The 13,183-nt window shown below is 31.5% G+C and overlaps 1 protein-coding gene across 1 annotated transcript in view; it reads right to left on the bottom strand.

The window, feature by feature from the left end:
- Positions 1-616: 616 nt before the first annotated feature.
- Positions 617-13,183, bottom strand: part of LOC123715982 (angiotensin-converting enzyme) — a 78,813-nt gene continuing 66,246 nt past the window's right edge. Inside the window, exons 10-12 of the mRNA XM_045671395.1 lie at positions 9,473-9,613; positions 1,426-1,614; positions 617-886 (exon numbers count right to left, since the gene is read on the bottom strand). Of these exons, the coding sequence (XP_045527351.1) occupies positions 754-886; positions 1,426-1,614; positions 9,473-9,613 (463 nt within the window). The 3' untranslated portion in view covers positions 617-753. The remainder of the gene's footprint in view (positions 887-1,425; positions 1,615-9,472; positions 9,614-13,183) is intronic.

Here is a 13,183-nt window from a genome sequence, read left to right as displayed (position 1 = left end):
TCCTTCGATCCGCGAAGAAAACATAATAAGGAAACCGGCATACATCGAATACTAATCACCTAAAATTAAAAAAAATATCACAAAACAGTAAGAGAAATCGCAGATGCCGATTGTGTCGCCACTGATTTTTGTTTTAATTTATATATATATATATACGCTATAGACATTATCTTAATGTTAAACAAAGTTAGTAACTGTGTCATAGATATTCTTTGCAGTAAAAAGCTTCAAGGCACCGAAACGTACACAGAATAGATTCTGCTTGATAGTAAAAGTAATAAAACTTAACTCATATTTAACCTGGTCTATATAAATACATAGTCTTTAGAGACTCGTGATAGCTATTGTTATGGAGTTTTCATATAACACTTGAGCACGTTTCCGCTAAGGCTCTAGGGAAAAGTCTTTGTCACCATCCTTTGTTTTACATAAAGATTACAGAACCCCTGAAATTATACCTACAGGTATGCAGTGTTCTACTTTCAAAAGAAATAATGATTTTCTTTCTACAAAATGAGCACGAAATATTCTGATAGAGTGATTCTACAAATGGAAATATTTTCTAGATATAGTAAAACTACCGATTTATCATTAAATTTTTATTAATTCCTTGTAAAATTAGCTCTTATAAAAGAATCTATATATGTATATACAAAGTTAAATATATATTTTTTTTATGTCACGTGTAATAATATAGATTTTTATTTAATTGAATTAAAATATTATTTATACAAGGGGGATTTCGGTCAATATTCATCTAATTCTTAAGCCAATGATTGTTGCTAACATAGAAGTTAAGAGAATGGTAAGGAAACTGTTTATGTCGAAGTGTCTGCTCGCTGCATTGTAGAATCCACCGTATACTTGCAAACCAGCAGTTTCGATGCTGAAAACAAATGTTTTAATTGTTAATTCTAAGTAATGTAACATTTCTATATTAATGATACGTCACGTCATACGTTGTTATGTTTAATGATTTATATTGGCGTCTGATAGACAGTACCGGAGATTCCAGAGCAGGTGTTTAAGTACAACGGATAAGTATCGCAGTACAGCTAAGAAATTCTGCCAGCATTAATGGTACACTGCCACATGGACTATTTAAATTTAAGTTAGTGTTCTATTATTATTTTTGATTAGTGTGTAGAGCTTAGGTTAAGATTATATTTTAAAGTTCAATTATAAAGTAACTAAAGTTTTTGTTCAGCAAAAACATCACATACCTATATATCTATTTTCACAAAGTACACATTGATTTTATTCAATAAAAATTTAATTTAATATCAGTTATATGAAGTGCGTAACCTCGGACAAGTCTGATACTTGGAGCTGCGATCGTATCACATCTCTAAAAGCCTGGAACTGAGTCACACATACTAGTTGTGAGGACGCGTATTTCCACTTAACTATCAATAACAATATTACCTAAACTTGCAGTAGTCCCCATCGTAGCTCCATCCCAAATACTCTCCAGTCCGAAGGTTTTCACTCCTCAGCCAGTCTTCCAAGGGTCTGAAGTAGTCTCGTAGCGCATCTCCATTCAATCTTGCTTCCCCCATCGACTCTTGCAGTACCTGACTCCAGGGTGCTGAAGCACCGCGTTCCATTAAACGACTGAAATAAAAATAATTTACTGAATAATGTGTATATGAATAATAATGTGTGTAACTTTAGTTTTTCATATATGTCGGAGCATTGGTAGCTCAGTGACGCCATCTCTTCGACAAAATAATTTATTTTTAATATTAATAATGACTATGTAACCACTATTACTATTAACGTAATTTGTAAATCTATTAATAGTGGCAAATCGAAAATACCTCAAGTATTAACGGTTTTAAACTGATTAGACTTTGACGTTAATTTATGAGGTCAATCATTATATAATGACAATGGCAGCTGAAAGTAATGTCATTACTCCGATATAATACTTTATATGTTATGAATATTATAGGTGTATCATTTTAACATTTTATTCGAGCATATAAAGACATCTTTTCTTAATATCTCAGTATGTGATACTCCCTGCGGCGAATTCAAACAAGTTTAGAAATAAATTTACAATGCGCTTAACGATACTCTATTATTTATGTACCGTGAGTTTTAGCAACGATTGTTTAAGATGAAGGTTTTAGTAATTATGTGTTACAATTATTTCGCTCTATTAAACATCCTAAATACAAACTAGGCTTAATGTTACTGCATAATAAAAATATGTTTGGACACGCTGAGCTCACATTAATTAATTATGAACTTAGATCTAAGGGTCAACTTTATGTGAACGAAGACAGTAGTGAAACAAGTCGTTATTTCATTAGAATATAGTAAACCATAATTTAATATTTTAAAAAAGTACTAAGAGTTTTTTTCCGCCGGCTTTTTCTCTCGGCCTTTACCCTCTGTCTTCTTTGCTGATGAGTTGGGATGTCTACCGATACATATTTAATGACATGGAATAAGTGATACCTGTATCTTAAATTCCATAACAAATATGTCTTATTATTTTTTTAATACATTTATGCTTTATAGGTAGTTAGCACGAATCGTTAGCAAGAGAAAATCTACTGAGTAATATAATAACTATCACTTATTAGTCTTTTCTATTCTGTCTCCTAACGTGTTTATAATGCGCTAGTATCCTATATTTTTTGCAAAATATATTATTTTAATTAATTTAGTTCTGTGTAAAATTTTGATTGTATTTTATTTTTTACTTTCCAAATATTATTTAATCTAGGTATATTATGAAATTTATTGTGTGCTGTGCTTTATTGTGTGTTGTATGTGTACTGTGTACATAGATACTAAATTTAACGTTTACACTGACAAGGACTAATTCATAATGCCTCAATATTAAAAAAAAAACACAATAACGCGGTTCTATGCCTTGTTATTACAACAAAGAAAAGCCATTACGTACTAAGACAGAGGCTGGTAACGTATCCCAACAAAATATAAATACAAACTTATTTATTATATTAATAGATGTTAACGTAGTACATTTTGGATAGTAAGTAGATATTTAATAAGCTCTAAATGGCTGTGAAATTCAATGAATTAATCAAAATAAAAATGTTCCAATGTGACATTTAAAGAAAGATAAAATATAACATCATATTATGATGTCAAATGTCAGTGCTTATCAGGATTAATTAGTTTGGTTCTTTAAAATATTTTTAATCACAAATGACGGCATATTATTATTAGTAATAAGAATTTCGTTACGTGTGAAGCTGTGGTTAAAGTTACGAAATTAGTGTAACAAATTTAGTTTTGTGTGCAATGCGTATTAAGTTCACTATATCCGGAGCTGTAATTTTAGTACTATGAGAAATATTTACGCAGTATCTATGGTATGTTACTCGCTACAATATTATAGGCACAGTTTTATTAAGATACTACAAGTATTGCGGAAATACTTTGCAAATCGCATTTTTTCTATACATTCGCAAATGGTATTGCAGTTTTTTTAACATATACGTTTAGTTACTTCTAGACCAGAAAGTTGTGAAGTATTTATTTATAAATAAATATAAAAAGAAGATAAGCTACGCCATGGCTTAGTTGGCATAAACATGTGGTTTGATTTCGAAATAGATAAACTGAACTGATTTGGATTGGAACGTATAACAGGACAATGAAGGCTTATGAAGAAAAATAAAATAAACTACACGCAGAAATGTGTATGCCCCATTAAACACATATTTATACAAAAATGTTAAAATGCAGTTAAACTGTTCCTTTAGTATTTCGAAATAACGTTATAGTGCATTATTAAGTATATAAATCATATGAATTGTTATAATTATTAGAAACTTGCCTCGTCCGGATTTATTGAAATGGTAACGTATTACGTTTCGCGGTTGAGTAACAAATATATTATAAGTAATTAGAGCACAATTATTTAAAATAAAAAAGGAGTATTGAACTTAGAAATGAACTCTCACTCTCTCTCTATTATTTTAATATATAATTAACACTTTAATTTTATTAAGGTTATAAAATATAAAGATTGGAGTTACTTACGAGTAATACAGGTTTTAATTCGTAAAAATTTAATAGATAAACACCTAATAGTATATTTCGATTGGCAGGATTAGCAGGTATTTCTTTATAATTAATGTGTCTTCTCTACGACATCATGGAACATTACGATCTAGCCTAACTTAAGACTTATAAGTGATTTAAATCTAACCTAATTTGCTAAAAATCATTGTTATCATAAGTAAGTGTCCAATAACACAATTGCAGTCTCTACTAAAGGGGAAGATACTCTGTTCATTCACTGTTTAGCACTTAATATTAAAGTACACTAACACTAATTCACTAGTTCAAATAGAAAAGTCCTTTTCAGGAGTCAGGACTTGTTTGTAGATCAGTAATTTATTTTGTACTGATAACGTGGAATTTGCAGATATAAACTCATATTACCTAAAGTTACCCTATTATATTTTTACATCACAAATATACGCAACAAAAACCATAGTTACTCTATAATTATTGTTTATGGAGAAATGCTCACAGGTATCATTTAAATATTGCAATGAAACAGATTTGCATGAACATTCTATTACATAAGTTATGTCCAGCTCGACTAAGATAAAGGCAGAAATACATGTTCAAGCGATAAAATGTTGCTTTTTACTACGACCGACCGTGTTGTCCACGATAAAAACAACTTAAAACCCAAATCAATATGTTTCGAAAGTAAATACTCAGGGGCGTCACTTAACAATTTTTAAAAACAAATAAAACATTCACCAGGAACCCGACTTCGTATCCAGTTTATAAAGTTATCAAAATAATAAGTCTAATGGAGTAACATTTATGTTTAACATATATGCAACATCTGTACCCGTACTCTGTGTCTTCTAAAAGCGACAATATCGATTGTAATGTTTTTGTATGCAAGTTCAATGTAGTTGTTTTGCGCGGTACAATATCTAATTATTTAGATTGGGATCCCTCACGGTATCGCAATTGGAAGTTCCAGAGGGCTGAGGTCAAAGTAGTGAACAGGGTCAAGAGGCCGATGTGTCTGACATGACGGGAATTAAACGTTCATTCGTTGCACGGGATAAAATACTGATAACTAACACAGCTACTGTTGATATTTTTATAGTAAGAAAAATCTCAACCAATCATAGTAATCAGTTGTGTTTAATCGTCGGACGTCAAGGCAGAATATGATGTATCACCCGTAATACCAGACCGCGACGTCTGTCGTTTTTAAGCTTAACTCAGCGTTTTTAAGGCAGTTTTTGACGCGTATTATGTGGAACCAGCTGCCCACTAATCCAAAGTAATCCGAATCGGGGTCCTTCAGGAAAAGAGCATAGAAAAAGGACGGCACCGCATTTGCAAGCCTTCTGACTATGTGATAGTCCATAGTAATGTTTTACTTAACATAAGGTGTGCCTCCTGACCGTTTGCCCTCCCTTTATATAAAAAACTGTCTTTTTCTTACAGCAGAAACATAATTGGACAGAAATAGATAAAATAATAGATTTCTGAAAATAGCGTTTTATTTTTAGGGGGTTAGTCATTCATTAACATGTAGAGGTACATTCTTGATTTATCACAAAATCCGTGCGGTGCTCTGTTTGAAGCGCAACATTTTAGCCCTTCAAAGCTTGATACATTTTCGCATTGCAATCTGTTGTTTTCGCAACAACAGGCCACACTTCCTACATCTACGTCAATATTGGTACAATTTAATACCTATTGAGGTAAACAAGATCGTCTCAACGTTCATAAATCATGAGAAGTGTTTTGAACTAATTTTTATTGCACGCGTGTGAAAAGGCAGATTTCTCGTGATAACCTATACTAAAGGAACTGTTAGTTAGCGTTAAGTGCTTGCAAATGCGGTTTTGCAATTTTTTCTATGAAATATTCAATGGTCATATTATTTCATAAATATTAAAAAAAATATTATAGGCGGATTAATTTGAATAAAATGTAAACCGCTAGTACCGAACACTACCCATCTCCTGCAGCGCCGTGGGGCTGTGTTGACGACTTTTGAGGGAATGGTACGCTCTTTTATTATAGGCCACTAAGTCGTATTGGAAATGCCTCTACTGGCAGACACAAAGTGCACCATGCACGGCAGAAAGTTGGTTGGTTCGCTGTGTTTTTATGACTACTTAATACAATAATGTCTTCTATATGTGAGTCCGCCATATTATAGTTTGTCTATAACTACTGACCGGTTATTTGTCTATCAAATTAGTTAAGCAAAAACAATTTAAGTTATATCCTTGATAAATTTATCGGTAGAGCGTAACACGCTCAAGGTGCAAGGTGTAAACCTTTTTTTACCTAAAAAAAATTAGGAGTTTTCTCAATTCGTCCCTATATATTTATTTTATGTGTCTTCCTGGATAACTTCGCTTATGATCCGATTTCGATTATTATTTATTTGTTGGAATGATAACACATAACGAAACCATGTATCTGATTGTGGCATTCAATTTTCAAAAAAAAAAAAAAAAAAAATTTAGGTGTTTGCTTCGAAAGTTGTTATTTTTTGTTAAAAGTTACGAAAACAACATTTAAAATTGTGCATCGCATTACATTTGTGTTTACCAACTGTTGTAATCATAATATCTGAGCTTACAAAAGCCTTATTATGTAACTCTTGATTACCAGATCAAGGAATTGGATGTTTATTGAATGCGACTACGCGATACATAATGTTTAGTTTGCTATTACGTTTACAGTAGGCGCCATTTAAAACATATAATATATACATAACCGGCTATTATTGTTTGATTTATGAAATTTGCTTGAAAACTCTTGACTAAGAATATTTGGATTTTCCGGAAGCATGTTCTTATTCTAAATGTATTCGCAAATTGGATATGTATGAATATGGAAGGAATAAATATGAGATGTATGGTTAATTGACCACTAATTATGAGAAACATATTGAAGAAAATCTCAAGAATTACGGTTAAAGGTTCTTTACGAAGGAGCTGTCACATAGTTTTTTCTCTGGCTAACTGCCTAACCGGGTTTTATTTAAATATCTGTACTCATTGAAAGAAAACACCTTTTATCCGGATTGAAGCTATGTATTATTATAATTTTACATAAATTTTAATTCAATTTTTTTTAACAAAAGACAATACTATATCTGTACTCTACGACTATGTTACTCAGGAGTAATAGGTCAAGCATTTGTAAAATTTCTTCTTTGAAATTAGTAAAAAGTCATTGAATGTTATAACAACAACTAGATTAACATAATGCTGTAAGCGGGTAATTACGTTTGTAAGTTATACTCATAATCATACCTAAAATACTTCATATTGTAAAGACAATAAAGTGTACATTGGCATGTTTTGTGTTAAAAATAATGGCGAACTTTTATTATTTATATAATAAATGTAATATGGAACTATAAATTGATATTAAAAATTAAATAATCGTATGCTATCAAACTTTGACTCGAAGGGTTTTTAAAAAAAAGCATAAGCAAAAAAAGGCCGTCAACGCACTTGCGAGCCCTCTGGCAATTTGAGGTTCTATGGACGGCAGTATCACTTAAGATACCAGTTAAAAAAATGTCATTATGAAACGTATGAACCAATAATTCTAATGTAACCACTACATTTTTTTAATTACCAGAAATATCTGAAAGTTAAAAACTTTGTTAAATTAACCATAAATCGAATCAACATTAACAACTTAATTAGCTAATGAGATAATAGTAATTCATTTCATTTAGGTTGAAGCACGGGGCAACATTCTTTGCCAATTTCGGATATTTTTAATTATGATCCGGGAGACTCTTTATTGTCACGTGACTAGATAGGACATCGCAATTTGCTGTTGCGTGAATAAAAAGGAGAAAATAAAACGAACAATTGACCCGTCTGTAACGGAGGAAATGACCACTTGGCTTAAGGGCATCATGCGGGCTTAAATTTATTGTTAACTATTGCAAGTAAGGATTTATTTAAATCAAACTTTCGAAAGAACTCAACATTTCGCAAACTTATTAATATTTAACGTTAGAAATCTAATGTCGTAAAAGATTTTATTTGGTTATTGATAAGGGCGATCTATTCACAATTTTATACTTTAAGAAAAAACACTTTTTGAACGGATTAAAGCTATGTATTATTATTAACATAATTCTAAATTTTAAAATTTTCCGACGTTTCGCATACTTTTCAGCGTGCGTGGTCACGGTGACATCCTAAACGTCGGAAAAAAATTAAAATTTAGAATTATGTAAATAATTATAAGTTTTTAATAATAATACATAGCTTTAATCCGTTCAAAAAGTGTTTTTCTTAATGTGTAAAAGCTATTTTAACAAAATACAATACAATTTTATACTTGTTTATATTTATTTATACTAATACGACAATATTCTATATACTAAATAGGAAAGCGAAATACAAAATTCTTTTAATATCTCATATTGTGTCAACCAGCATAATTGTATATAGTATGAAAATTTAAATTAATAATATAAGAAAAAGAGTTTATAACAATTTTCTTAACTTCGATTCTATTTAATTACGCACTAATTGATCAAGTTGCACGTGGCACGAGGAAATCGTCTAAAGGGGCCAAGACAGCACCACAGATAATGCCTGTTGCATTGCGTTATTACCACTTGCAACTTCCTTAATTAATAAGCAAGAATATTTTAGAAAATACGCATATTTATTAATTCTCACGTTACATTTATATCAAGTTCCCAAACGGTATTTTAAATTCATTTTATTGCAACACAAGGTCACGGGAATGACACGATTATGAAATAATTATGAAGCCATTCACATACTTCACTCTTAACTAGGAAATCCTGAACCTGTCCATAGGATTTTTTTATTATTTTTAGGGCAGGTCGAAGAACTTTAACTTTAACTTTAGCGGACCTGGGTGACGTTGACGTTAAATTTACATATGCACAGGGCATATGTAAATTTAAACCATTCTCGAATCCCCTTGAAGACACACAATTTCATCAAAATTGATCCAGCCGTTTAGGAGTCATAGCATATCATAGCGTAAACATGATTAGACCGATTTAAATGACATCGGTGATGAATTAAAATGGCATATATATCAGTAGGATTTTATTTGCATGGATCACCTTTTTTCTCCATGGGTTAGATGTTGGCTCAAAAAGTCACGCCTGATTAATACTTAATATCCGGAGTGTTTGAGTACCGTGAAAGTAAAGCACAAAGCCATAAAGCTCGATCAGTAAAACATCTCCATCATAGGAACGTGTCACATTGTGCCATTTCTTGTTTCTTAGCGGGGGAAAATTGGCACTTACCTGATGTTGAGTGATGGACAATCTCAAGGCGAGAGGGTGCATGCGTAAATAGAACATTTATGAAAAGGCCGGCAGGCCCTTGAAGGACCTTAAGTCGGGTTGGTTCGAACACTTCAGCGGGTAGCTGGTGCCACATGGTGGATAACTAATTCATTCATTACTCACGTTAAAATCCTCCCAGCCTCCGGGTTCCTGTAGATGTCGCATTTGTGTAGAGGCCTAGTGGGGTCTCCAGGGATGTACTGTCCAGTCCTCTCACAAAGTGCTCGGTGGATTTGGAATTGCAGGATTGTACTGACGAAATACCTGTAAACAACAGATTTCTTAAGTTACCTAGATTCAACGCTCTTTTAATTCTTAAGTAATTTATTTGGAATACTTCATTTTAATCCGATTATGCATTTGTACAAGTAGTATTACTATAATTTTTATTATTCATAGATGTTTATGTAACTTAATTAGTAGCATAAACATAACATTACTACTTTTTATTAAAATTATTATTGTATATCGAAGTTTACGAGAACCGTGAAAAATAACAGAACAAAATAATCTTTTCTAAGTATTGCCAACAAGATTCACATATATCACGTTTTCCTATGAATATATTAGTAAATAAAATAACTTTAAAGTTGTTATTTTCCAAATAAAAATTTTCTTAAGCAACAATAAAACGATATATTAATATAGTTATCATAATCGCTCCGGTGACCTGATTTCATACTTATTAATTGCGTTAAATAAATGTAATTAATAGCATTGAGTCATACAATGATGGAATGTTCTTACACTAGTTATTCTATCAATCAATAAAAAATTACCTAACCTGTTAATCAGGGCAAAAAGTAATTATTTGTAGATACTGTCAGTAAATTCATCGTTATAGTAAGGATACGGCGCGATTGCGAGCGGATGATATAATCTCATTACTTCTATTAATAATTATACGTTTTCTTTCCTTTCCTGTTGTGTATATTATTGTACAATACATTAATTATTTAATGACAATCGTAGTTTATTACAATATTTTTATTATCATTGAGTTAAAATTAAATATTTAATAAGGAACGTATGTGATTGTTATAGATCAAACGGGTCAGCGTCGTACGGTGTCTAGAGAATGGGACAAGAATACTTTGGACCAAGGCTAGCCTACATTCACGGTCTTATATCCTGTTTGTCATATCTGTCTGTAGCTAACAGTGTTATTGTTATCGCTGGAGACTCACTTACTTGTCTATAAAGAAAAATGAAGCACAAGAATTCGAAGATAAAAGTCATAAGCGTTTAGCGTGTAACAATAACTAGAACTGCTAAAACTGCGGCCACACAGACCACAAACGTGAAAAGCGTGCGTTTATTTTCGCGTCGTTAACCGTGGTAACGTAACAGTTGTTTTCGTACAAATAGATTGTTATCTTGCACATCATTTGTCTTGGCTACTTACAAAATAAATGATTGCAATGTGTTATATTAATTTTATTAGACTATGAAAAGGGTCTCAAGTCTTTTAATAGAGTGCTAATTTAGTGCCGTCAGGTCGTTCTAGGAATTAGGGTTAGGCATACGACCGTCAAGGAAAGTACTGAGATGCAACTACCATCTTTGGTCTTAAGAAAATTTCACTGTATAGGATTGAGCTTTAGTCGAGTTTCTCAAACTACTAGAGATGACAAATTTCACTATGATTTGCCGTAAATGCAAAACAAACTCTCCTACAATTTAATTAGTAACATTAATGACGTTATAGATATATTGTACAACAATCTTCCTACATACCGTAATTTTCTGTATTACGCTCTTAATGAGGTTTAAGTTTCTATTAAGTTTTAGTGTTAAATAAAAATTTGATACTTCATATGTCTATTTACCAAATTTATGTGCGACCTGAGCCTTCTGTGTGCTTAACGCAACAATTATTTGTCAATCAAACTGTATATTGAATGATTTACTATGTAACTGCATATCTATGTCATATTTATTCTATGTTTCCTGCATATCTTGAATGCAGACATAACGAACTGGTTCTTCGCCTAATTAATCGCCGCTCCTGTCCATCTATCACGGTTACTGAACGTTATTTGATTACGAAATTACATACCTCAATTATTTTTATCGTAAAGACTATGTTAAGTAATACGAATCGAGTGCTCAAAAATATATCTATCTCTGTCAGTTATTCATAAAAAATATCTATATTAATTTTGTTTACTTCCTAATTTTACATGAGAGCAAAACTAAACAGGTCAAGTCAAGTTATTTTTTCGCTTAATTACCCTAGCCCGCAATAAACTTGACTTTTGGCATCATGCATACCAATTTGCATTTCATCCTTGAATTATTTCCTTTAAAATAATAAAAAAATCAGCCACGTTCGATAATCGAGATGACGTTTTTTTACAACTTTATCGTTTCTTTACATTACTTGCAAATAGTCATATTAGTGACATATACAGTTCTTAGCATGTAATTAACTCAACCTACCTTAATCTAACGCGCTCAAGAAAGTCTGACGATTTTTTTACTAATCTGATCCTTTATCCTTGACGGGCGGCTATATATATGGGGCTCACATTTTGTAGAGGTACTTAACCGGGTACATCTTCCTGTATATTACCTAATCTGACACGCTGTACTAAATCTCGGAATCCCTAATTGGGCTCTCCTACTAAAATACGTGTTCATTTAAGTCATATATTTTTCCCTATTTAGTTCAAGGTAAAATAATTTTACCGAGAAATGTAACACTTTATAAGGATAGATCGGAAGCAAATCAATCATTGTGATTGATACCGTATTATACATTGATCAATTGAGCTTATATCAACTGTTTATTGTTACATCAATCACGGGATAAAATTAAACTAATTAATACATACATAGCTATTTAATTTTAACGGGATAACATACAATAAATGTCCAACACACGAATATATTTGTTTACAATATTTTGTAGGTTACATTAAAAATACAATTTAAAAATAGAAAATTACAACAATTTTAAATAGTTTCATGTGGTAATGCTGGCAGCATTTCCTAGCTGTATTGCGATACTTATTCGTTGAAAAAAATAAATTTTAAAGGGATTATTTTTCTGAATTAGTAATTATAAAGTGAAGACAAATAACGATCTGTAAATAAATGGCTACGAATATGTTTTTTTCCCATTCGGTGTTTTAGGGAAATAGCAAAAAAGTTACTCGATCTCACAGAATACCGAAGAGTTGTCAGCTACGTCGCACAAAAAATTAGTCTAGCTATTAAAAGAGGGAACTCTGCCAGTATCTTCGGAACCTTGCCTAAAGGAACTCCTTTTAATAATATTTTTTAGTTTATATTTTAAGGTTAGTTATTATTTTTGTTATATTCATTAATGTTAGCTGTAGGATTACTTAATATTATTTTTTTAACATATATATGTGATGTACAATATATGTACGTTTTATTTTAATAACGATTATTCGATATTTTAAATAAAATAAAGTAGTACATATGTGTACCTGTATTTAGACAGACATCGTCGATTTAGGGCTAAGACATGCCGTTTTCGATAGATTATTTGATCATAGTGTAAAGTATATAGATAAAAGGAAAACAAATAGCCGATTATAGGTCTCCGCAGTTTTATAATTCAATTCAATATTCGATTACGATTAACTCAGCGGGTATTTTTTTAAATAGTATAATTTTACTAATTAAAGCAAAAGTTTCTAATTTATGTCAATGTTCTCTTGGCAATATTTGCTAATTGACTTATAAATATTTATTTATCACCTTTTCACCCAAGTGACCATGACAAGTGTGATGAACTTGCGACTTAGCCACATGTCAACACCGCAGTTCAGATGCAATTCAAACATTTGTATTGGGTGCAAC

The sequence above is a fragment of the Pieris brassicae genome, chromosome 1, assembly GCF_905147105.1.
Source record: "Pieris brassicae chromosome 1, ilPieBrab1.1, whole genome shotgun sequence".
Classification (NCBI taxonomy): Eukaryota; Metazoa; Arthropoda; class Insecta; order Lepidoptera; family Pieridae; genus Pieris; species Pieris brassicae.
This window is presented reverse-complemented; position numbering and strand designations above follow the sequence as displayed.